This window comes from Prionailurus viverrinus, chromosome C1 (assembly GCF_022837055.1).
Source record: "Prionailurus viverrinus isolate Anna chromosome C1, UM_Priviv_1.0, whole genome shotgun sequence".
In the NCBI taxonomy this organism is placed as follows: domain Eukaryota; kingdom Metazoa; phylum Chordata; class Mammalia; order Carnivora; family Felidae; genus Prionailurus; species Prionailurus viverrinus.
In genome coordinates, this window is record NC_062568.1 from 22,988,159 (window position 1) to 23,013,389 (window position 25,231).

General features: G+C 42.7%; 1 protein-coding gene and 1 non-coding gene across 3 annotated transcripts; one reads left to right on the top strand and one right to left on the bottom strand.

The window, feature by feature from the left end:
• The first annotated feature begins 123 nt into the window (after positions 1–123).
• On the top strand, positions 124–18,543 carry IDH1 (isocitrate dehydrogenase (NADP(+)) 1). Of its 2 annotated transcripts, none has more exons than XM_047872819.1 (10): positions 124–263; positions 1,321–1,386; positions 3,975–4,159; positions 6,785–7,076; positions 9,853–9,958; positions 11,698–11,875; positions 12,894–13,045; positions 14,972–15,112; positions 16,241–16,403; positions 17,597–18,543. In XM_047872819.1, the coding sequence occupies exons 3-10, from the start codon at positions 4,038–4,040 to the stop codon at positions 17,685–17,687; spliced, it is 1,245 nt and encodes a 414-aa protein (XP_047728775.1). In that variant the 5' UTR covers positions 124–263; positions 1,321–1,386; positions 3,975–4,037; the 3' UTR covers positions 17,688–18,543. The 2 variants fall into 2 exon arrangements, with proteins under 2 accessions (XP_047728775.1, XP_047728776.1); XM_047872820.1 differs by lacking the exon at positions 124–263 and adding an exon at positions 938–1,151.
• LOC125174167 (U6 spliceosomal RNA) lies at positions 8,194–8,298 on the bottom strand. Its single transcript, XR_007155297.1, has one exon. It is a non-coding gene; the product is annotated as a U6 spliceosomal RNA (small nuclear RNA).
• Positions 18,544–25,231: the final 6,688 nt, after the last annotated feature.

A 25,231-nucleotide genomic window follows, 5' to 3' on the forward strand; every position in this document is an offset into this window, starting at 1 on the left:
AGCGATCGGCGCGCGATGATTGGCGGTGTGGAGAGGGCGGGGCTCCGGGAGGGTGGGCTGAGGGGGCGGGCCTGGGAGGGGACAAAAGCGTGTCCGTGCCAAGGCTCCGCCCTGTCGGCCGCCTCCTGGGTTGGTGCGGAGGCGGTGTCAGAAGCCGAAACAGCTGGGGCCCAGCTGGCATTACCAGTGTAGACCCTTGTGAGCTTCAACGTGTGAGTGGCTGTGGCGCCCCCGGCTTATCTCCCGCGTACCTTCTCCTGCAGGTAACCGCAGACTTCGAGGGGCAGCTCGGGCCCCTGGCTTTTGCGGGGAGGCTCTGAGAGCCCGCCAATAGCTGGAGTGGGGAAAAAAGGAAGAAAGCTCGGATCTTGGGTCTGGAGGGAGAAATTTAGCGGCGAGCCCTGGTCGAAAGGAAGCGGGGAAAATCCAGGCTGGGAGTGGGAAAGAGACGTGGGGAGGAGGAAGGTGCTGGATCCCTGTGTATGGGAAAGAGACGTGGGGAAGAAGGTCCTAGATGCCAGAATGTGGAGAAGGCCCGCTCTTGGTCTCGGAATGGTGAAATTGAGCGGCACAGAGTTGCTTGCAGTGACACATAGAAGGCCGGGTTTGCATGCAGAAAGGAAAATCGAGCGGTGGGAGAATGCCAGTATGCGTGGAAGACTAAGTTTTGGGTTTAGGGAGAAGAAAAAGTGCGGCAGTGGGGAGCTGCATGCAAAGAAAGGTGGAAGCCATGGACTTGGGCGTGTGCAGCGAACTCAGGTGGCTGGAACTAGCAGTGCGGTAGAGTGGAAGCGTCCTCTCGGGGGCGTGGAGGGGGTGGAGTGGAGGTGGAGGAGACCCCTCCGCCCCCAAGCGGATCTCCAGTTCCCCCGGCATGCTCCTGGCGCCAGAGGTTTAAAGGTTCCTGCGCAGCAGAAGGAAGGGGTGGGCTTGCAGACCTGGAGAGAGGAGCGGAGCAAGCGTGGTTGCAGCCCTCTTGCACAACGGCCACAAGGACGCATGCAGGCCTAGAGCCCGCTGGTCACAGCGTCACCTAAGGACGTGCAAACCCCAAGACCAGCTAACGGACGACGAACCCGGGACGCGCCCACTGACGTGCCCTCCAGTGTGTGGGCAGGCAGAGATATTTGTGCGCTCTTAACCTTTATTTGGTAGGTGCCCGCGCGCCTAAAACTGGCCTTTGGTCCACTGGGTACACTCAGCTCTGTACTTTAAACCAGATAAACTGGGCTGTCTGGCCGGTATTAAAAACAGCTAAGTCCTCCTGACAGGCGTATTTTGATCGTTAAGTTTTTCTATTCCTCTTTTGTTTTGTTTTAGGAAATAAACTGCACTCATCTGAGTCTGCAAGATTGAAGGAAGTTGGGGTGATTAGAAGTTGTAAAGGTGAGAATTAGTACTTTCTCCCCTTCTGTACTTCTTGATGTGACAATGCTGCATTTAATTGGTCCTGGAGGTCTTGAGTAGATGGAGGCACTGCAAGGGAATGAGTCAGGGATATTTCCAACAACAAACTGCAACTGCTTCCTTGTTTCTTTCAGCGCAGCTCTTCTCTGCAAGAGACAATTTTTGGCCGAGAAATTACTGTAGTTCATGAACTCTGCTTTTTAAAAACAATGTGGCTAAAAATTTGGGGTTGATGAAAAGAAAATTAAGCTCAAGCAACTTTCTCCTTAAACTACTCTGTATTAGTCCAGGTGTATCTTGTGCAATTACTCAAGTGTGTCAGGAGATGGGAATTCAGCTGCTTTCAGAGTCACTAAACTGGCCTGTTGGAAAAGTCCTTCCTTCTGAAGTCAGGGTTTGGGTGGAGAGGGAGAATCTGGGGAGCAAGGGTTAGAGAAATGAATCCAGTGGGGCCTGAAGCCTACCCCCATGGAATTTAAGTCTAAAAGAAATAATATCCGACCTTGAAAGAAACAATGGTCTACAAAAAAAACTTTACCTTTTTTTTTTTTTAAGTTTATGTATTTATTTTGAGAGAGAGAAAGAGAGAACCCCAAGCAGGCTCCACACAGTCAGTGCAGAGCCTGATGTGGGACTGGAACTCACAAACCATGAGATCATGACCTGGGCTGAAATCAAGAGTTGGACACTTAACCTACTGAGCCATGCAGGCACCCCAAAAAGACTTTACTTTTTTAGTTAGGACGTGGTAAAATTTTAATGGATAATGTGAGGAACTCCTGAAATGTTTCAGTTATGCATTATAAGATACAGAAAAATTACTGCAGTAAATGTTTGTTTTGACTGAGAAGGAAGTAGTTCTAAAAATGCAATTTACTCAGTATCAAAATTTCAAGGATGCTATATGACCTATCAATTGTATTTGCCATTAAGAAAAAATAGCCAAGTCATAACTCTTATATAATATTATGTAGGAATGTGGCCATGGAGCTGTATCAAGACTAAGATAAGTTTCCTGCCTCTTGTTTTGTTTTGTTTTAAATACAAGGACAGATGTGACAGTGGGCTCAGCATGACTGAATCATATAAAGCTCCACTGTAAATTACACTTGTAAATTACATGCTGGCAATGTGGAGCCTGCTTGGGATATTCTCTCTCTCTCTCTCTCTCTCTCTCTCTCTCTCTGCCCCTCCCCCACTTGTGCTTTCTCTCTCTCAAAAATAAAGAAACTTAAAAAAAAAAAAAAGGTCAAATTACTTCAGTTCAACTTTGTCAAGTGATACCGCTTATAAGCCCCTTACCTAATAGTTGCTTAAAATAGTTCTCAGGCCTCAGTCTTATTGATAACTCCAGAGGATAAAAGCCATTTTCAGTTATATTGTACTGGGGAAAGAGTTTCCATTAGAGCATCATGAAAGGGAACAGATACCTACCTGCAGTGGACTCAGGGCCCCTCCTCCTCTCTGGAAACACACCCAGGACACGGTTTTCCGTTAAGCCTCATAGTTTGACTTCTTCCAGAGGGTGTACCCTGTTCCTTCTGGGAATCAGATTAATTTGCATTTGCTACCCTCACATCCCAGGAAGACCTCTCTTCCTGGAAAATTTCCATTTCTCTGTCCCACCTTCTGGCAGCTTACATTTGCCCAGGAACAGTCCAGGAGTTAGGATACTGAGGAACAGGACAGGACATGCTTGGGTCCTGGGCAGCAGCCCTTCTATATACAGATTTTTCTGAATTGAGAAATCACTTCTATATTTAGTGTGACATCCCCAATATCCATTTTGTCTCTAGGAAAACATAATTCCACCAGAAATTTTTCATATTTTAGTCTTAAACGTGGTTTAAAGAACTCATTGAATCCCTTCAATCATAGTTGTTTTATTTTGGTTGGTTTGTTTTAATGTGTATTTATTTGTTTGAGAGCAAGAGAGAGCATGAGCAGGGGAGGGGCAGAGAGAGAGAGGGAGAGAATCCCAAGCAGGTTCTGCACTGTCAACACAGAGCCCGACATGGGGCTTGATCCCACAAACTATGAGATCATGACCTGAGCCAAAATCGAGAGTCAGACGCTCAACCAACTGAGCCACCCAAGTGCCTCTGTTTTGTTTTTTGTTTTGTTTTGTTTTGTTTTTAAATAAAATAGCCTCTTAAAGGAGGGGAAATACTAGCACCTCTCATTTTGCTCATTTTGAGGGTACAGTAAAATAAGAAGTTGGATAGAAGGATTCAACTAAACATGGTATTGCAGAAATAATCTCATTTTATAAGATGACCCATCAGGAGTGGTGATTACATCATTAAGGACATGTTAGAATCTGGTTCCCCCGCGCTCTAATGGGACAGCCTTGAGAAAGTTATTTTCCTTCTGTCAAAGTAAATTGGGAAGATAATTTCCAGCTTACAGGGTTGTGAGGGCTGGCTCAAAAACCACACACGAAGCACATAACAGTGCTTTTTACAGAGAACGTGCTGAATTCTAATGGTAAATATATTGTTATAGTTTTTTATGCAGTTTCGTGTTTAGGAGTCACCAAAATGTTTGAATTTGTTTTTATACTATAGTGAAATAAACGAGAAGACCTGTGTCCTATCTTTTGTTCTTCTGAGAGGTTTCTTGAAGTCAAAATGTCTCAAAAAATCCGTGGCGGTTCTGTGGTAGAGATGCAAGGAGATGAAATGACACGAATCATTTGGGAGTTGATTAAAGAAAAACTCATTTTTCCCTACGTGGAACTGGACCTACACAGGTAAATGAATCAGTCTTCTAAGCAGCAAGCTCAGAAAGCATAATCTAAGTGATTTCAGGATATAACTAGCTGTTTCACAGAGCTAGCGCTGTATCTTAGGAATAAAACTTTTGAGGGAGGGATGCCTATGCGTGAATCTTCTGTTTTAATTTTAACATATTGCTAGAAAAACTGGACTTGTCATTTTTCCACAGAAGAGAATTGTGGTGGGAACAAAGATTCTCAGCTCTTTCTAAGCCTCTTCTATTTATATAAATCAGTGGTTAAGAGTAGCACAAGGTATCAGTGGAAAGGAAAATAATAGAGGTACATTCTCTACTGAACAGTAAAGTAAATGTAGTTCACACAGTTTTGTCCTTTCTGTCGCTGTTTTCTATCACTCTGCTTAACTAGTCAGTGGACCTCTCCCCCTGTTCATTCCTTGGCTCTTGCCCTTTTCACACAACTGTAGCACAGAAAGAACCCTTGAAATTATCTAACACAACCCCCACCTTTCAGTAGACAATCCCTTAAACCTTTCGTGTTCTAAAGATTTGAGCCTTTGCCCTGTCTTTACCATGTTTGGAAATAGGCATGAAAGTCTCTGTGGAATTCTTTCTGCTTTGTTCCCTGTGATTTTTCATAACCTTGCTCATGCTCTGTGTGCATTTGAACAAGGTAGAGACAGAATTTTTCCAACGGGGCCGTGGCTGAAGCCTGGCATGGCAAAATGTTGACCGACACAGTTCAGCTGGACTGCTGGCACTTCTAAGTGTGTTTGCGTTGACCCGGAATTATTCATAAGACTGTATCCTGAGGACCTGTTGTTTGCTTAGGTGTAGATACTTCATTCACGTGGTGTCACTAGACACCCTTTTTAATTATTCTAAGCCTCAGCCGTTGATAAGGTCTATATTGCAACCATGAGAAGAAGCAAATACCTGCAGAGGTCCACCAAGCATACAGGAAATGAAGCATAAAAAACATCATCCAAGTGGGTTAAAGAAGCATTTTATGAGCACTCTCCTGTTTCAGGACTTGACATGGCAATAAGTGAATTTGCAGAGTTCTTGCAAATTGTATAATAGCTGCAAAGAAGCTTTAAGCCTCATTAGCCTTAGGGGCATAAGGACTTTTAAAGGACAGTCATTATGGGGGCGCCTGGGTGGCTCAGTTGGTTAAGCATCCGACTTCGGCTCAGATCTAGCGATTCATGGGTTCGAGCCCTGCATCAGGCTCTCTGCTGACAGCTCAGAGCCTGGAACCTGCTTCGAATTCTGTGTCTCCCTCTCTCTCTCTCTCTGCTCCTCCCCCACTCATACTCTGTCTCTCTCCATCTCTCAAAAATGAATAAACATTATAAAAATTTTTTTGAGGACAGTCATTATGCCTAGAAGGAGAACAGTGACTGTCTGCAGAGTGAAGAATTTTGGGAGGCTCAAACAAGTTTTAAGTTGTTTCAAAATTGCTATTATTATTACATCATGGGTTCTTTTTGAGGGGAGTGGAGTGATTTGTTTGTTTTGTTTTCTGCAGGCTATACAGGAGTCCAGACCACTTACTCATTCTTTTCTGTTAGAAATATTAAAAGAGAAGCAAAAATTCCACTACTTTGCTGGTAGATGCTGCTGATGAAAAATGGTTCCTACGAACATGAAAAGTGCTGACTGCAGTCCCTAGTTGAGTTAGGATTAGACATTTGTAAACATTCAGCATTTCCTATGCCAGAAGATAAGAGAGTCCATGGATTTGTTAGACTTCCGTGAATTACCCAAGGTCAAAGCAGTTTGGAATAATTTTTATTTGGAAATACCTTAAGATTGCTACCTTGGCGTTTACACTGCAAGTTGGGATAGCTAAGGAAAGGAAAACAAAAACTAAAAGGAACTGAAAAACAAAGTGTTAATGGTTTCACAAGTTCTGAAAGCTGAAAAACGTTTGTAAAGCCTCAGAAAACAACACGAATTGTTATGTCACCGTTTTGTCTCTCCTGTTTTTGACAAACTGTTTCATACTTTAGATAAGCCTTTAATTGTTCTCTGTGCCTGATGAACAATCAGCACTCTTTCCAGTTCTGAATAACCTGCGGCCTGGGAGTTGGTGTATATTAAGCTATAACTCTCTGAGTGAGCTGTCACATGTATAGCTCCCAGCACTTGAATACAAAAAATCCTTTAAACCCTCTGACCCCCTTATTTTTACACACAATATTTACCAAGGAAAAAATAAGGTGCTTAGGCTTCTGTTTTTATGCTAATTTTATGGAAGGAAGTCTGCTCCTGTCCTATTATTGCCTCTTTATGGTAAAGAGCACACAAAGGGCCAGAGCACAATGGTTTCTATTCAGGTGCCTTCTAAACGTCTTCCCACACCACAGGCAGGTGAGGCCCAGAGTCTTAGCCTCTCTTTGTGCTTTGTTTGGTTGACAACCATCTTCTGTGTCCAGGGTGCACTGACCCTAAAGGTTGGCAGATTTGGGTGTGTTTTGAACCATCACGTTCTGCGGGGCAGGCTCTGCCTGCCATCACCATGCATAGAATGGTGCGTGGTGATAGAATGGTAACTAATGAGTTACCTTAGACCATAGTACCTCCATCACTCATCAGTTTGCCTGGAGAGTTACACTTCACGGTTTTTCCCTCCCAGCTATGATTTAGGCATAGAGAATCGCGATGCCACCGGCGACCAGGTCACCAAGGATGCTGCAGAAGCTATAAAGAAGTACAACGTTGGTGTCAAATGTGCTACCATCACCCCCGATGAGAAGAGGGTTGAGGAGTTCAAGTTGAAGCAAATGTGGAAGTCACCAAATGGCACCATCCGAAATATTCTGGGCGGCACTGTCTTCAGGGAAGCTATCATCTGCAAAAATATCCCCCGTCTTGTGAGCGGTTGGGTAAAACCTATCATCATAGGTCGTCATGCTTATGGGGATCAAGTAAGTCGTGTTGGCATGATTTGGTTTTCCATGCCTTTTTTTTTTCATGACCTGTGGCTGCCTAGAAGTTCTGATTTTCTGTTTTATTCTTTTGGTGTCTAGTCCCTTTAAGTGAGATGCCAAATTGAGAAATATGTATGTGTATATCTGTATATTTAGGCATATTTAGGTGTACCTAAATATAGATAAACTTACAGGTAGGTACCTGTGTCAACACAAGTGATTTTTTTTTTCAGATGGGTTTTTTTCTTCCTGTATCTGTTTTTGCACTTAAACTGTATTATATTGCCATTTTTGTGTCCTTTCCCATGGTTCAACCAGTTTAGTGGCTCTTCGCCCTGGCTATGCAATAAGATCCCTTTCTGGGTTTTTCAGTTTTCGTTTTGTTTTGCTTTTTAAATTTTTTTTTTTTTTTTCAATGTGTATTTTATTTTTGGGACAGAGAGAGACAGAGCATGAACAGGCAAGGGGCAGAGAGAGAGGGAGACACAGAATCGGAAACAGGCTCCAGGCTCTGAGCCATCAGCCCAGAGCCTGACGCGGGGCTCGAACTCACGGACTGCGAGATCGTGACCTGGCTGAAGTCGGACGCTTAACCGACTGCGCCACCCAGGCGCCCCTGTTTTGCTTTTTAAACAAATGTGGTTTTTTTGTTTTAATTCCAGTGCATGAGTTTTACCCTACACCAACTGAATCAGAAGCTCCCAGGCGATTCCAGAAGGCAGGCAGGGTTGAGAACCACCAAAGATTGTACTGAACATGACTTTATACATAAAAAGAAAAACTGATGCAGTAGTTGAAAGCATTCTCTTTAAAATATTCCTTTTCCTACATGGGGGACAAAAAAAGTATAGTTTCTGTACTTTCACACAAGTCGGCTCATTGCCAAGTTAAACAGAAAAATTGCCAACTGAACAAACACGGTGCTGAAAGAGAGGTTTCAGTCTTTCATAAAAAGCAGCTTAATGTCTTTTTTTTTTTTTAGCTTTATTTATTTATGTTGTTGTTATTTTAAATTTACATCCAATTAGTTAGCATATCGTGCAACAATGATTTCAGGAGTCGATTCCTTAGTGCCCCTTACCCATTTAGCCCATCCCCCTCCAGAAACCCTCTGTAAAAATACGGAAGCTTCACGAATTTGTGTGTCATCCTCGCGCAGGGGCCGTGCTAATCTTCTCCGTATCATTCCAATTTTAGTATACATACTGCCGAAGCAGGCACAGCTTATGTCTTGAAAGAGCCTTTCAAACAAGAACCTCGAACACTGAGATCCAGAGGCTTCGACATAGCCATCCTCAAAAGCAGTGTGGCCAGGGCTGACCACTCTGTTCCTGGGGACAGAGTCACTGGGTCAGTCCTTGAGGGTCAGTTCACTCTGCTCCACCCTGTGGTTCAAACTACCCCTTCGTCCTGGCCAAACCTTTCACAGGTCCCTCCTGGAGGCCCCGGAGAGAAAATGTAGACCACAGCGCTACAAACTCACCAATCCTGGGAATACTGCTCTTAAGTTCTTCTGAGCGCAGCGGTGTCTTTTTCACCTCCCCCATCCCCCTCCTCCCGCCTGTCTCAATTGTTTTGGTATCAGTCACTTGGAAGAATGGTCATTCTCTATTAAAGTCCAGATTGAAAATTCTAAGCCTCAGGTTGATTCAACCCTAATCATTTAACTGTACATAAACCTCTACAAAGTATCCGTGGTGCTTTGGTGCCTCCATGTCTTCCTTTGGAGAAATGGGAATAAATGACCACCCATAGGGAAGGACTTTACGTGGCAGAAACACACTCTCGGTAGAAAAGATATTTACAGCTCTTCTACCAGCCATCGTCAGTGTTACTCTATACAAACGTAAGTAAGTAGGGTTGACTGGTACCTGACTGTGAAACTATTCTAATTTAAATCATCAAAGAGGGTACAGTGCAGCAAAAGTTGACAGATGCCCAGTATGGGCTGGCCACGTGTTTCCCTAGAGTAGCTCACTCTGGTGAGCCAAGATGACTGTCCTCGTAAGGTCCTTTCCTAAGGGCCACCAAAGTGTCGCAGCTACTTCCGCAATCACTGCTGCTTTTGGATAAATCCTGGACTGGTGTTGGTAGTAATAACAACCATGAATTATAGTAGACTGAGTCCTGTGGGTCTAAGGATCGGATCCCAAGTCTTTAGACCCTAGATGTGTTAGATGTGTTTTTACCATATCACAGTTCCTTCCTTGTAGGACCAATGTAATACTCAGATGAAATGAGATGATTGTAGTCAGTCACTTAAAGCACCTGTCAGTGAGGACAAAGCATTAGCTGTGTCTCACCACCATCAATGTTGTAGCTAGTGTGCTGTCACCCCCCTGTGGGAAGACTTCCCTGACCTCCAGGTCATGGTCATTTCTCTCTGTCATCGTGTTGCATTTCTTATCTAAGTCCCTTTTCTGCCATTTGAAAGCTCTTATGTTGCTTCTCACTTTCGTATGTCTTTATTGAGTTATAAGCTTCCTAAGAGAAAATGCTTGATGTTATTCTCCTCTTTTTATCAATGCTCAGAAAACTGCCCTGTACATGGTAGGCAGCCAATAAATACTGGTTTTCAATGTACGCTAGGATTAACTTGCTTTGGGAAAGCTCTGGACCTTTTTTTTTCCCATCTCTCAAATATATGAAGGTTGAGCCACACTGCCCTTTTTGTCCAGGTATCTTCCAGCTCTGTATTCTGTGATTTTTGTTTTTCTTATAATTCTTGAAAGGCTATTTTATTTTCTTTATACCTTTTCCACCCCCTTCACAGTATAGAGCCACTGATTTTGTCGTTCCTGGGCCTGGAAAAGTAGAGATAACCTACACGTCAAGTGATGGATCCAAAAAAATGACATACCTGGTACATAACTTTGAAGGTAGGTCCGTCGCGAGCTCCCTCTTTTAATTTTTTACAGATCATTTAGACAATGTCATTGCTGTTTCTTAAAACTTAGTTACTGGGGCACCTGGGTGGCGCAGTCGGTTAAGCGTCCGACTTCAGCCAGGTCACGATCTTGCGGACCGTGAGTTCTAGCCCGCGTCGGGCTCTGGGCTGATGGCTCAGAGCCTGGAGCCTGCTTCCGATTCTGTGTCTCCCTCTCTCTCTGCCCCTCCCCCGTTCATGCTCTGTCTCTCTCTGTCCCAAAAATAAATAAAAAACGTTGAAAAAAAAAAAAAAAACTTAGGTGGCTGCCAAAAATACAACCTGGAAGCTACAACATTTCTATAGGACCCAAAATCTAGCATGGAGAAGTAATTGACTTCCGTGCCTTCCCACGGTGTGGAATAAAGACACAAGAGACACTAGCCACTTAATTGGAAACGCATGTGGGCAAAGACAGGTAGATACTTGCACTTCTCTTAAAACATGGAGGGAAGGTTGGCAGGAATCTGTTGTGCATAAATTGTATGAATCAGACATTAATAATCCCATGTCACCTGTCATGTAATCTGCCCGTTTGCTCTGGTAGGGTTTGTATTGAAAATGGTTGCGTTATAGATGTGCTGAATTTTCTTCTTGGTCCGAGTATTTATTCGGTTTAAGTGAACGTTTGTCTTGTGCCTTTTCTTGCCCACCTGCTGTCTCAAAGGTTCGTTATGGCAAATGCCACCCAAAGTTTGCTGAAAGAACAGAGAACCCTCTTTCTCCACTATTGAAGTTGTTGAAAGCACTCACACAAACAAAAGCTCAAAGCCTACTTAGCCTGTGTTCTTGTTGCCTCCTCTAAATAATATCATTTTAACAGAATCTAGTCCTGCAGGATTTGGCCTTGCACATTTTGAGGCTAAATTGGCCCTGGGCAGTGGCACAGATTCAAGTTCTAACTTTCTGGTAATTACAGAGTTCAACTAATAAAGAGTTGTGAAACACTAGTGGTTACATGTAACATAATTATTTCTGCCAGTGGGGTATGAATCTTCAGTGTCCTCCAGGAAATTATGAGAATTCTCATTCAGTATTTGAAATGCAAATTTTTTTCAATGGCTGAGGATGGAGCACACACTTAGAGTTTAAAACACATGAAATTTTAAAAGTGTGAAACGCAGGGGCACCTGGATGGCTCAGTCAGTTAAGCATCTGACCCTTGATTTCGGCCCAGGTCATGATCTCACGGTTCGTGAGTTTCAGCCCTGCATCAGGCTCTGCACTGTCAGTGCTTGGGATTCTCTCTCTCTCTCTCTCTCTCTCTGTCCCTCCCCTGCTCGTGCTCCCTCTTGCTCTCTCTCTCTCAAAATAAATAAACTTAAAAAAATAATAAAAGTGTGAAAGACAGCCTAGATATTCACCCCCTCTTGAGTGTATTTCTGGTTCATATCAGTAGTTTTTCGTATCTTGATATCTTCAGGATCCTATAGACCATGTTTTTCTCTCTTCTATTGCCCTTTCAAAACAAGTTAGAATGTCCTTACTGAGAGGTGACTTTGTTGCAATCACTTGCCCCAGGAACTCATGGAATATTCACGTTTGAAGCCTGGCTGGGACTTTTGGAAGCCTGGGCCCAGACACGGGAGCTGGGGATTGGGTGCTTGGGTGGTGGTAGGTGGATTTGGACTTGTTACAACTCTACCCCATTTACCCTTCTCCTTTCTCCTCTCATTGGTGTCCCCCCAACAGAAGGTGGTGGTGTTGCCATGGGGATGTACAATCAAGATAAGTCAATTGAAGATTTTGCACACAGTTCTTTCCAGATGGCTCTGTCTAAGAGTTGGCCTTTGTATCTGAGCACCAAAAACACTATTCTGAAGAAATATGATGGACGTTTTAAAGACATCTTTCAGGAAATATATGACAAGTAACTACAGTTCTTTCCTTTTTTCTTTTTTCTATAATAAGCTGGCATTTGTAGTATAGAATTTGCATCCTTATCCCTTTGATTCTGGGACAAATGGAATGAAAACCATCTCTGTCTCATAAAGTTAAGGGCAAACTAAGATTTAACAGACATGAAACAAAAGCACTTCTGAGTTGCTTTTACAAGGTAAATGTTTTCAAATAAGGGTCCCACATTTATTTTTTTCAGAGCCAGAATTGTTTAGTATTTGAATGCAGGTGCCCGATAGAAAGTTCTAATTTTTCAGGGCACCTGGCTGGCTCAGTTGGTGGAGCATGCAACTCTTGAACTCGGGATTGAGTTCAATCTCCATGTTGGGTGTAGAGATTACTCAAAAATAAAATCTTTACAAAAAAGAAAGAAAGAAAGAAAATTCTGATTTTTCAAACATATGAGTTTCTAAGTTGGGCACATTTTCACTCTTTCTGAAGCCTGTTGTGATTTAGAACTCTGCGGGGGCTATTTGAACTCAAGTCTACTTTTATAACAGCTTCAGGTTCAACAACACGGGAGTATGTGTTAACTTTTAAGATGGCACAACTCCCTTTCAGGTGCACGTGTTGAGGCCAGGGCTTAGATTTTAGGTATCTTTCTTAAGACATCTTAATTCCTCTTCTCCTACCCATCCATACCAACTCCAGGAGCTGTCCTAGTTTCCTGAGAGATACATTATTACATTCTTAAAGTAAGCTATGTCTCTAGAATCTGATCAGCAGTGTAGTGAAAACTAAAAATAATGCTGGGGACATTCTCACATCTCTGCAAAGGAGGTGAAATTGCTCTGACAGGCAGGGGGCTTGGGGGATCACAGCTAGAAAATGGGCAGGATTTGAGCTTAGGTCTATCAGCTTCTCAAGTCTGTGCTGCTGCCACTAAAAAATGCTGCTTCTAGCCCCATCCCCACCCCCTTTGGAGAAGCAGGTGCTGTCCCTACCAAAACCAGTTCCTTTTTAATTCCCTTTTCTCTCTTGCTTCTTAGGCAGTACAAATCCCAATTCGAAGCCCACAATATTTGGTATGAGCATAGGCTCATTGATGACATGGTGGCCCAAGCTATGAAATCCGAGGGGGGCTTCATCTGGGCCTGTAAGAACTATGACGGCGATGTGCAGTCGGACTCCGTGGCCCAAGGTAAGGAGCTGAAGGACCAAGTAGAGGTGGAACTCAGCCTGCATCATGTTGGTCATGCGGGGTAGTTCTCTAGTTCGCAGCCCATTGTTTGTAAAATCACGAAGTGTTAGCAGTGCAGGCCATTCTGTTCCATCTTCTCAGCTGACACGAGGAATTGAGCAGAGAAGCCCCCGGGCTGTTCACAGAAATTCCAAGAACCGGGGGCTCCATGCCAGAGGGAAGGGCCAGATCGGCAGAAACTCTCTCTGCCCCGATTGCTTCAGTACCAAGTTGCCCTTCAATTTCAGTTACCCATGGCAAACTCGAATCTTCCCTGATAAATGGTGTGTTAACCTTAATTATGTTTGCGTTTCCCCCAGGAAGTGCTACTTTTTCTTTTCTCTTATGAAAAGTTAAGTATCTCCTACCAGTTTGAAAATCAGTAGATGAACCCAGTTAAAGAGAAGTTTGATGTCCGATAAATGACTTAGACGACTCTCTTTACTCTCCTTCTGTTTCTCCACATCCTCATAACCCTTTGTGCTGAGTACATAGAGGAAGGAGTGGTGCTTTACGAGGCTTCCACGGTGGATAAGGGAAACTGTTCCTTGTTTTCTTGGATTTCTTGGAAAGGGACCCAAATCTCTCCACTGTTTCTAAATGTCCTTGTAGCAGCGAAGAGTGTCTCTGGAGGGATGTTGTCAAGATATTTCAAAGGACTTTGGAATAGGACTTCTGAAGTGTATTGTCCATTAATGCACTGACGAGATACCTGGAGCAGAGCCTATAGATAAATGAGACCTCAGTGCAGCTGAACAGTCAAAAGGCAGCAAGGCCGTCCTCACGTGCATTCTTTTCTAGAGTATGAACTACTTTGGACTCACACCATTTCTTGTCCCCAGTTTTGACGGTGGTACTGAGTGTCTCCTAGTATTAAAGATCGACAGACTCACTATGGATATGGTTCCTGACCTTCTCCAACCAATAAACATTTTAGAGTCTACTAAAGCCTCAGACCAACACAATGATATGAAAGGAGCTACTAATCCCTTGCAGAAGTCTGTAACAATACTCAAAGATGAGTTTAAAAGAAAACAAACAAAACCACTGTTTATTTATGTACTGTCAAGCCAGAAAACAAAAGTAACAGCCTATGATACATTTGCATTATTAACTCTACAGAGGCTATTGGGAGGTAGCAAAAATGGAGAAAAATATTCTTTGAATTCAAGGGTAAAAAAAAAAATGAATAAAAGATGGAAAATCAATTTTCTGGACTTAAAAGTGGCAATGTCCTTCTCTGACAGAATAGGACTGTTTGTGAGGCTGTTACAGACAGCAAGGGCAAGAGGGATGTGCTTGGATCATCTCATCCTGTTTTCAACCTGCTGTTCTTTCCAGTCTCAGTGAATCTGAGCAGAAAGATGGCAGGACACAAATTCCATTAATCTTTATTTTCCCAGAACGGCAGAGCATCTGCACATACGAATAGCAGCAATATACTGAGAGCTCTTACTCTGTGGCAGGTACTATTCTAAGGAATGTTAATATATAGTCTTTTCACATATATTCACAAATATATGTATATTCATCTAATTCTCACAACAACCCGATGAAGGAGGTGCTTTTATTCCCATTTTACAGATAAGAAAATCAAGCCCCAGTAGCGAGGAAGTCCCAGCACTAGGGTGCAGTATAAGCAGGTGGACCCTGAGCTCTCCATCATGGGGCAGGTGCTTCTGAGATAGATAAGTGAGGAAGAAATGCAGCCCCTCCAGACTCCCTGATCCTGGGGTGTGGAGCAGGGACCGTCTTTCTGAAAGGCAGAAGGATCGGTGATGACTACACATGCTTATGTTTATTTGCTTTGCTGAGACCTCTCCTCTCCGAGAGACCCAGTGTTCTTCCCGCACTTGTACCCAGTACTTCACGCTCTGCCACATACAGGTTATGGCTCCCTTGGCATGATGACCAGCGTCCTGGTTTGTCCAGACGGCAAGACAGTGGAAGCAGAGGCTGCCCATGGGACTGTAACACGTCACTACCGCATGTATCAGAAAGGACAAGAGACGTCCACCAATCCCATTGGTAAGATAGTGTTTTCTGCTACGTTGATTTCCAGCCAGAGAGTGGAGATCTCTAAAGGAAATCAGACATGTTCCTTTGGCTACCCAATGCTTTGTGTATGAAGTCCTCACCAAGCATCGGGTCTGTTCTAGTAAGAGCTGTTTGAATGTACTATTTTTTTTTTAAATTAATTTATTTATTTTGAGAGAGAGGCGGGGAAGTGGGGGTGGGGAAGAGAATCCTAAGCAGGATCCACACTGTCAGGACAGAACCCGGTATGGGGCTCAATTTCACAAACCTGACCTGAGCCAAAATGAAGAGCCGGGCACTTAACCAACGGAGTCACCCAGGCGCCCATGAATGTGCTTCTTGAAATATACACAATGTAGTATATGCTTTTCCATTTTGTGGTAGAATGCACATTACAGAGAAGAATGTTGTCAGCAAGCATTTTCCTTTTCCTTTGGTACAGCGAAACGTCCCAGATGGCTAAGAATCTAAAAGCCACACAGATAGATTCTTCTAACTGGGTTTCAAGGGCAGCTCTTTAAAAAGAGCTCTTTCCGTCAGCTCTTTCCAAAAGCTTGGAAAGAGGAAGGGAGGCCAACATAGACAAGAGAGAGAAGAGATTGTGACCTATTCCAAATTAGTAAATCCCTTAAGCTTCAAGTGCTACAAGCACACTGTGAAAATGTGCTTTAAGGCTCTAACAAAACCCAAGACATCTCCTCTACAAAAAGACAGACATTTTTTAAAGTTTCTATTCAGTAAAATATTTCCAATTGTTTTTTTTTTTAATGCTTATTTTTGAGAGAGATGGGGAGATTGAGCACGAGCCGGGGAGGGCAGAGAGAGAGGGAGATGCAGAATTCGAAGCAGGCTCCAACTCTCTCAGCCCAACGCAGGCCTCAAAATCATGAACCACAAGATCATTACCTAAGCTGAAGTTGGGTGCTTAACCGACTGAGCCACCCAGGCACCCCAAAATATTTCCAATTCTTATAAAACTTATAGCCTATGTGGATAACATCTAATGGAATCAGTCACCTAAACAAAAAGAAAAAATAATTGTTCTGTTTTTGAGAACTGTGAAACATTTGGGAATCCCTCTTGGTCTGGTCTGAGTGCTGTTTTGTTTTGCTTTTTTAGCTTCCATTTTTGCCTGGACCAGAGGATTAGCCCACAGAGCTAAGCTCGATAACAATAAAGAGCTCAGCTTCTTTGCAAAGGCTTTGGAAGAAGTCTGTATTGAGACCATTGAGGCTGGCTTCATGACCAAGGACTTGGCTGCTTGTATTAAAGGTTTGCCCAAGTAAGTATGAGATTCCCTGAGCCCCGTGGCCAAATTACCACTTATCTTTATTGGGCTCAAAAACATCAGTGCTTTTCAGAAATATACAAATTGTTATTTACTACCTAGTTCAGAGGTCAACAGAAACTATATGTAAAGTGTCTACCGTAAGCATTTCAGACTTTGTGGAACATAGAGCCTTTTCAAAACTATACAGCTATTGAACTTTGCCACTGTGGAAGGAAAACAGTCACCAATGACACAGAAGCTAATGGATGTGGCAGTGTTCCAATTAAACTATGTACAAAACCAGGCTGTAGCCTGGATTGAGTCCATGGGCCAAACTGCAGTTTGCTGACCTCTGATCTAGTTGACAGTTACTGGATGACAAGGTTCCGTTTTTATTTCACAAGAAAGTATAGGCGGTTGAAAGAAAGGGACCTCCAAGGCTATTGTTTTCTTTAATCTTTATTTTTGAGAGAGGGATAGAGAGAGTGCGAGCCAGGGGAGGAACAGAGAGAGAGGGAGGCACAGAATCCAAAGCAGACTCCGGCTCTGAGCTGTCAGCACAGGGCTCGAGACGGGCCTCGAACTCACGAACCGCGAGTTCATGACCTGAGCCGAAGTCAGATGCTTAACTGACTGAGCCACGCGGGCGCCCCATCTTTGTAGCCTATCAGCATGATTATGTTAGCCAGTCCCTTATATAAACATTTTTTTTAAGAGAGACAATGATAAAAATAAGAGCGTTAAACCTTTTTTCAAGACATGTAACAATTTGTGGGAATGTAGATAAAAGCATGGCTGTACCCTGAATAGGTTTTATTCTTTTTAAGGAGGCTCATGCCTTATCCAGTAAGTGACTGCGGCCAGTGGTTTTGTTATTTTTAAGAAGAGGAATAACAAGTGGGATGATTTCGGTCTCCCAAGCATTAGTCTGAACTGAACCTCTCTGATAGTTTCACCCCCAAAGAACTCAGGGCAAGAGACATCCTATGAAGGTGCGTGCGGGCCTGCTGTCTATAGCCTGGGTCAGCCCCATCTGCCTTGGGCACAGTCATCAGCCATACATTTATAGCTTGTTAATATTAAATAGTTTTCTTCTAGACATAAATAAAATGTCACCTACGTAGCATTTCTAGGACTTTTCCTCTACTTGCTCCCAGATCACAGACCAACTAATTAACCTTCTTTTCTTTTTCCTCCTTTATTAGCGTGCAGCGTTCTGACTACTTGAATACGTTTGAGTTCATGGACAAACTCGGAGAAAACTTGAATATAAAACTAGCTCAGGCCAAACTTTAAGGCCGTCCCTCACCTAAGGAGGATATGTGGTTTTTTTGGTAACTAGGTCCACTGGTTTACATTTTCCTGTGTAACACTCAAGGGTAAAGGTAAAATCAATTTTGTAATTTGTTTAGAAGCCAGAGTGTATCTTTTCTATAAGTTTACAGCCTTTTTCTTACACATATGGTTAGGCCACCCTCGTGAACGTGGCAGGGGACTTTTTTAAATTTTATTTTCTACTAGTAGCCTAGGAATTACTTTAATACTCATTTGTACTCATTGTCACTTTTTCTCATGTTCCCATACAAATGACCAAAATGAAGAGTGCTTGAAAGGGTAACCTCTAGTCATAGTATCGTTCCCTAAAACATATGTGAAGTAAAAATTCACTCCCTTCTCCACTCTCCCTGGCCCGGGCGCTGGGTGGTTTTGGTGTATCAGATGTCCCATTACGGGAGGTAGAGCTGTTATGTTAAACTTGGCTGTAATTTGGGACGAAGAGCATAGGTGTGACTAAAACGTGTTGGAGATACCACAGTCACTTTTGTAATGAGCTCTTCTTGAATGTTTGGAAAAAGCTAAATACTTTTGAGGCCACCGGAGCATTTGTAATCCAAAATAAATACTACCTGGGGGTTGTCCCCTGTGTTTGTCTCATCCTCCCAGCCTTGTGTGGCCTGAGTATTCTGCCACCCTGAGCAGCGTATTTCTTCCAAGTGCAATAATACAAGCTGTACCTTTTTTGGACTTCTGTTGGCCTGTTTTATTTCCCTTCTATAAAATGTGATTTTTCAGAAGTTGATTATTAAACACTATTCTAGTCTGTTCTTCATCTGAACTGTTAATGTTAATTAAAATCAAGTGCTAACGACTAGTCTTGGGTTTTTATTTACCGAGTATATTTTAGGTACCAGGCACCGTGCTAAGTCCTAGGCACAGGAATTCGATCTTAAAAAGTCTCTGCCCTGAAGGAGTTTACTGTGGGGAAAATGGGTATGTGAACAGTAAGAGGTAGATCCTACCATGAAGGGGAAAGAAGACCAAAGACAGAACAAAGGGGTAACTGGAATATTAGGGAATCCAGTCTGGGCACATGGTAAGGAGTATAGGTATGATCATGTAAGTTAATAGGAAGCCAGTGAAGTGAATAGGAAGCCAGAGAGGGACGTGATCATATTTTAATTAAAAAAAAATAGCACAGCTTTTATGAAGAACGGATAGTAGTGGAGGAGGGAGTGGTGGCCACAATCAAGGAAGGAAGGCCAGTTGTAAGGGTATTGTAATACTTCAGGTGGGAAATGATGAGGTTCTGAACTGGGGCAATGGCACTGGGGATGGAGGGAGCAGGGTCTCCAAGAAGAGGAAAGAATGGATGGGGACTGGTGGGTCCCAGGGGACGAGGGAAAGGAGGTTTCCCACCTGGAGAAAGGCTGGTCAGCATCCCAGCATTACCCATGTACTATGGGGAAGGAAACAGGCCTCCAGAGGCGCTTTGATCAGGCTTACACCATACATCAATGGCCATTTTGGCCTGGAAGCCAGGAATCCTTGTAGCAAAGCTCGGGCTCTTTCTCCTAGACCTGCCCTTTTGCAGGTTTAGATGGAGAAAGAAAGCATCACATGGAACAGAGTGATGGCATTGGATTGGATGAGTCCCTCCAGCACTCACAAACATCCTGAAGATCAGGTGAGTGATCATGGCTGCAAAGCCCCGCCCCCATGTCTATCTATCAGGATCTGTATTTGGCCATGAACCAGTTAATGTCCTAAAATAATTAGCAAATGAACAGCTGCTGACCAATACATCCAGAGGCTGATGGTTTATTTTGTAACAACATCAGGATCAGAACTGTTGACCTGGAAAATGACTGTTGGCTTTGCAGAACACTGAAGGCGGCAGGATGCAGGGACAGAAAGCAGGGGTTCCAGACATTGAAACTCCCTAAATTGCAAGCACTGTTTCTTAAGTAGAATTTTAACTGAGAATACTTAAAAATTAATCTTCACAGTTAGAATCACAGCTCCCCTGTACTTTTCCCGGATACATACAGTCCTCCTAAGTCACTCCTGACGAGTGGTTTCCCATCCTGCACTTGAATATTTCTATCATGAAAAGTTCTTCCAAATTAAGGGTCTTGTCTGTTCCCGTTCAGGAGGTAAGATAGGAAACTAATATAAAAAATATTAAGAATGACTTTGTTTATACAAATACTGATAAAAATTTTGTACTTTTATTACCTGTCTACTATCAAATTTTATTTCACAGTCCCCGTTCTTAATATTAGGGAGACAGCATCCAAACTGCTAATTCCTCTGGAACAAGAAACTTGAATAACTCTGGATGGTATCTCAGACTCAATGTATGCAGACAGCATAGCATTGTTTGTAACTTTTCATTTTGATATTATTTCACACTTACAGAAAAATAGTATGAGGAAGTCCCATAATCTCTTGCCTATTTTTTACTTTTGCACCACTTGTTATTCTGTTTCTCACCTTCCTACACACACACACACACACACACACACACACACACACACTTTTTTTTTTCCTGAACCATTTCAGAGGGATTTGAAGACATTGTGCCCCTTTACCCTTAGATAATCCAGTGTGTATTTCCTAAGAACAAGGACATTCTCGACGTTTTTTATTTATTTTTGGGACAGAGAGAGACAGAGCATGAACAGGGGAGGGGCAGAGAGAGAGGGAGACACAGAATCGGAAACAGGCTCCAGGCTCTGAGCCATCAGCCCAGAGCCTGATGCGGGGCTCGAACTCACGGACCGCGAGATCGTGACCTGGCTGAAGTCGGACGCTTAACCGACTGCGCCACCCAGGCGCCCCAAGGACATTCTCTTAATGTGACCACAATATGATTATCAAAGTCCGGAAATGTAACATTAATATAATACGATACAGTCCCTATTCAAATCTCAGCAACTGCTCCAATAATCTTTACAGGTTTCCTTTGAAGGTCCAATCCAGGATCATATCATTTAGTTGTCATCCCTTAAGCCTCCTTTTGCTTATGACAGTTCCTAAGCCTTCCTTTGTCTTTCTAGACCTTGACATTTTTGAAGAGTACAGCCTAGTTATTTTGTAGAATGTCCCTCAATTTGGGTTTATCTGATGTTGCCTTGTAATTAGATTCAAGTTCTGCATTTCTGGCAGAAATACCATTGAAGTGATAATAGTATCCACAGTGGACTACAGTGGGAAAAAGGGAGAAGGACATATATTGGTTTGTCCCAATATTGGTGAAGCTGGCTTTGCTCATTAGGATAAGGTAGTCATTGGCCTTTCTTCTCCACTGTGAATTTACTATTTTCCCCTTCTTGAGCAGAAGTTACATGTAGGGAGATGCTATGTAACTATACTGTTCATTCTCACAGTGTGCCCATAGTTTAACATCCATTGATGATTTTATAACTCCATCATGTGTTCTGTAATTGTCATATATATTATAAATATTACATTTGACTGTAAAGAGCAATTGTCCCTTCTTCCCACTTATTTTTTTAAGTTTATTTATTTTGAGAGAGCGAGCGTGCATGCAAGCAGGAGGAGGGCAGAGAGGGAGAGAGAATCCCAAGCAGGCTCCATGTTGTCAGCACAGAGCCTGATGCAGGGCTTGATCTCAAAACTATGAGATTATGACCTGAGCCAAGATCTAGAGTCAGATGTTTAACCAACTGAGCCACCCAGGCACACACAGACATCCCCACTTATTTTTTCATTCAGTCATATCAATATGGGCTAATGAGCCCATAAATAAATAAAATGTTATTCAATGGGTTATAATCTAACACTATCATAATATATTTTGATATTTAAATTGCCTCAGATTTGGCCATTGGCAATCTCATCAAACCAGGTCCTGTTGGCATTGTAACAGCATTTTGCGAGCAATTCACTTGAGTAGAGAAAGACACTGATATGGCTTGCTATGCAGTATGAAGACTTCTCGTGAGACTGTCTCTGAGATGGGCCTTTAGATGCGATCTTCCTTTTCTACCAATAGAATGTATTGGTCCTTTTCTTCCTTTCCATTACCCCCGACCCCACAGCACCCCACCCCCACTGGCTCTGTAGAATGTGTTGGAATACTGTCATTTTCAAAATGGCTCTCTGGATGCTAGAGACCTATTTAACAATTTAATGCTAGCATTAAGGGACAGGTGTGGGTTAGAAGCAAATGAAGGCAGTAGAGTGCGAGGGTCACTAATTCCTGGATCCTTTGGGGAGATGGGTATATTTTTAAATTCTGTTATCAAGGCTAAAGTATAGTGTGTGGGATGCACACTTGGGTAATAATTAATGGGGGCAAGGGCAGAGTATGATTGTGGCAGGCACTTGGAGAGCTTGAAGGGTTCTTCCAGTGTCTGTTTCTTGACATGGGTGATAATTAGAAGAGTGCCTTGTAATAAACTATTTGCTTTATGTGGTTAACTCTATCAACTTTATTTCACAATAAGAAGGTTAACAAATATATTAGGAAACCTGTTCTGAATCTCTTGGACAAATTGCACAGGGCCGCATTCTCCTGGGGCAAATCAAGAACTTTTTCTCCAGTGTCCACTTACCCTCCTGTCAAAGCCTCTGGTTTGCCTCTGAGTGACATATGCTGGTCACACTGTCTCTAACCTTTTCAAACATAAGCTATGAGGTGTCTCTCTAAGAAGGTGCTCTTTCCCTGTAATTTCACCTGGATCACACACTAAGAATTAAGAGCAGATATGTGTGAGGATCCTTGGTTGGCTTTTGGGACCCTCCTTCTGTCACCTTGATGAATCCATGACACTTTCTTGTTAGGAGTATTTGGGTGTAAAGCGCTCATGTGATCTCTGCATAAGAATTCATCTCACCCTAGAGGCACCTGGGTGGCTCATTCTGTTAAGCATCTGACTTTGGCTCAGGTCATGGTCTTGTGGTTGGTGGGTTCAAGCCCTGCTTTGGGCTCTGTGCTGACAGCTCAGAGCCTGGAGCCTGCTTCAGATTCTCTCTCTCTCTCTCTCTCTCTCTCTGCCCCTCCCCTGCTCATGCTCTGTCTCTCAACAATAAATAAATGTTTGTTTGTTTTTTTAAGAATTCCCCTCTTGCCGGTGGGCCTTGCTCTGTTTTGCAAGGTGCTTGTGCACTATTTACATGTTCAGAGACTAAGCTTAGAGACATTTTCTAACTGAATCCCATTTTCCTATTTTCAAATCCCTAGAAATTTTTTTCTCCTACTTTCCTTCCTACTTCAAGAGCCTTTCAGGCATGTCCCACAGGGTTTTAATACTGTGATCTTCCCAAGTAAGCCTTGAAATGTTTACATCGTACAATAGAAACTAAACATTTAACCTTCACTCTGAACTCTGATTCTGATACCGTAGAGCTACTTTCACCCATTTAAAATGTGCCGTATCTTCTGGTTGCAGTCACCCCATTTGCTAGAATTACTCAGTGACTTTATTTTTTTCAATCACGTGGCTCTTTTTATTGTTTGAGGCAGCCTACACATTGCTGCAAATTAGTTACTTATACTATTCCATACAGACTTACAACTTAGATCTCAGCCAAAGTTTTTCATCTGGTTCTGGCATCTGGATCAAATTCTCTATATGCCTTTTTTTTTCTTATACCTTTGAACACAATTCACCCAACAAACAGATTGGAGTATGTCTTCTAATCCTGACAATCTCTCGTGTACCAGTGTCTCCAAAGACCCACAACCTCTAGATGGGGGTACTTCCCTCCAGGTCAGGCTATACCAGGTACTCACATTGTCCTAGCTCTAGGAGCCAAGCAGTTTGGGTTTTGAGTCACTGACTTTGTTACAGTGTCTTAGTAAGATTCTCTACTACTAAAATGGGGATGACTTTTAGAATTTATTTGGAGTTAACTTGGGTCTCATTTTCCATGAATATATTCTCCAGATTTCCTAAAGCTATGGCAGGACAAGCAATATCTTTATCTGGACTATGAGTGCTGTAATCTTTGCCCTTTAGCACAGTTGTGACTAACTCACCTGGTTTGGTGATGCTTCACTTCTTCAGTCAGTTGCTGGAAAAGTGTCAGGCCTGATGCAATTGCTTCATAAACTCGAAGCTGAACATGGGAGGAGATTTGAGACAAAGGATGGAATTTCCCTGCCCACACATTTACTCCTAGTCCAATTCTCCAATTTTGGGAAATGGTTGCAGGCCACAGCTTTCTCAAAGTCTCCAGCAGTGGACTCATTAGTGATTTTATATACAGATGTGGCATTTGAATCTTACTGCTTGCATTGTACATGAGACAGTAACCCATTTGGATTCTCAGTACATTTGGAATGCTTTTAGTGCTTGCATAAGAAACAAAGACACGCCTGGCATACCTTCTCAGAGTCAGAAGACGTAAGCCTTTCCACTTGAAATAGTTTGCAGGTGGTTATTTTAATTACACGAAGTGTCAGTCACCTTTGAGGTATAGCAGGCCACTAACTATTTTGCATGTAAATAGCATAGGAGGATCCAGTCAGTGGGTTATCTTTTATGCAGCTAATACCGTGTGCTTTTTCTGATGTAAACCTCATATGGTTCAAAGCCGTGGATTAAAGATATAAGGCCACTGCAATAACTGTGAGGTCATCTGGTCCTGCAATAGCTATAACCACAGCCCGTTAAGAAGAATCTATCAAAAGTCAGTGACAAGGAGAAAATCTTGAAAGCAAGAGAGAAGCTACTTGTCATGCATAAGGAAGGGATCCTCAACAAGATTAACAGCTGATTTCTCATCGGAAGTCATGGAGCCTGGAAGGCAGTGGATTGATATATTCAAATAGCCCTGATACACTTGAGAATAGTTGAATCTATATGTAGGAATGACTTTCAATTGGAATGATTTCTGAGGGTAGTTGGATTACTGTTGAACTCCCTTCTTTGCTACCAGAGTCTGTTCAGCCTAAAAACCTGCCAATGGATATATCCCAATGAAACATCCAGCATCTATCTTATTTAGTTTATGTCTATTGTAAACATATTAGGAAGAAGTAAGTATTATATAGTCTAGAGCTCTGAACCATTTTGTTTAATCTCTTTATCAGCTTTGTTTTTAATCTTTTTTCTTTTAATGTTTATTTATTTTTGAGAGAGAGAAAGAGACAGAGTGCAAGCAGGGGAGCAGCAGAGAGAGAGGGGAAGACACAGAATCCTAAGCAGGCTCCAGGCCCTGAGCTGTCAGCACAGAGCCCGATGTGGGGCTCGAACCCACAAACCATGAGATCATAGCTGAGCTGAAGTTGGGTGTTTAACCGACTGAGCTCCCCAGGCGCCCTTCAACTGTGTTTTTAGAGTTAATATACAACATTCAGTACATCTTCTATCTTGGTAGAAGCTGTTTGACATGTCTTTGGAGTGGCAGTATATTAGATTCTACATTATCTAATCAGCAGAGATTTCACTGATAGTCTTCAAAATAAAAAGAAGAAAATGCATTTTAAAGATCTGTTTTTCTGAGGCTGGATGAGTGAGTCACTTAAGGGACCACCATCAAAAAAGAGAAGTCTCAAGAGGATGGCTGCTTCCAAACCAAAGACGAGC

Bases quoted from the DNA above. Each gene is read 5' to 3' on its own strand.
- IDH1 (XM_047872819.1), top strand. From the start codon at position 4,038: ATGTCTCAAAAAATCCGTGGCGGTTCTGTGGTAGAGATGCAAGGAGAT. The intron at 4,160-6,784 runs GTAAATGAATCA...TTTCCCTCCCAG, and splicing joins GTGGAACTGGACCTACACAG to CTATGATTTAGGCATAGAGA. The intron at 7,077-9,852 runs GTAAGTCGTGTT...CCCCCTTCACAG, and splicing joins GTCATGCTTATGGGGATCAA to TATAGAGCCACTGATTTTGT.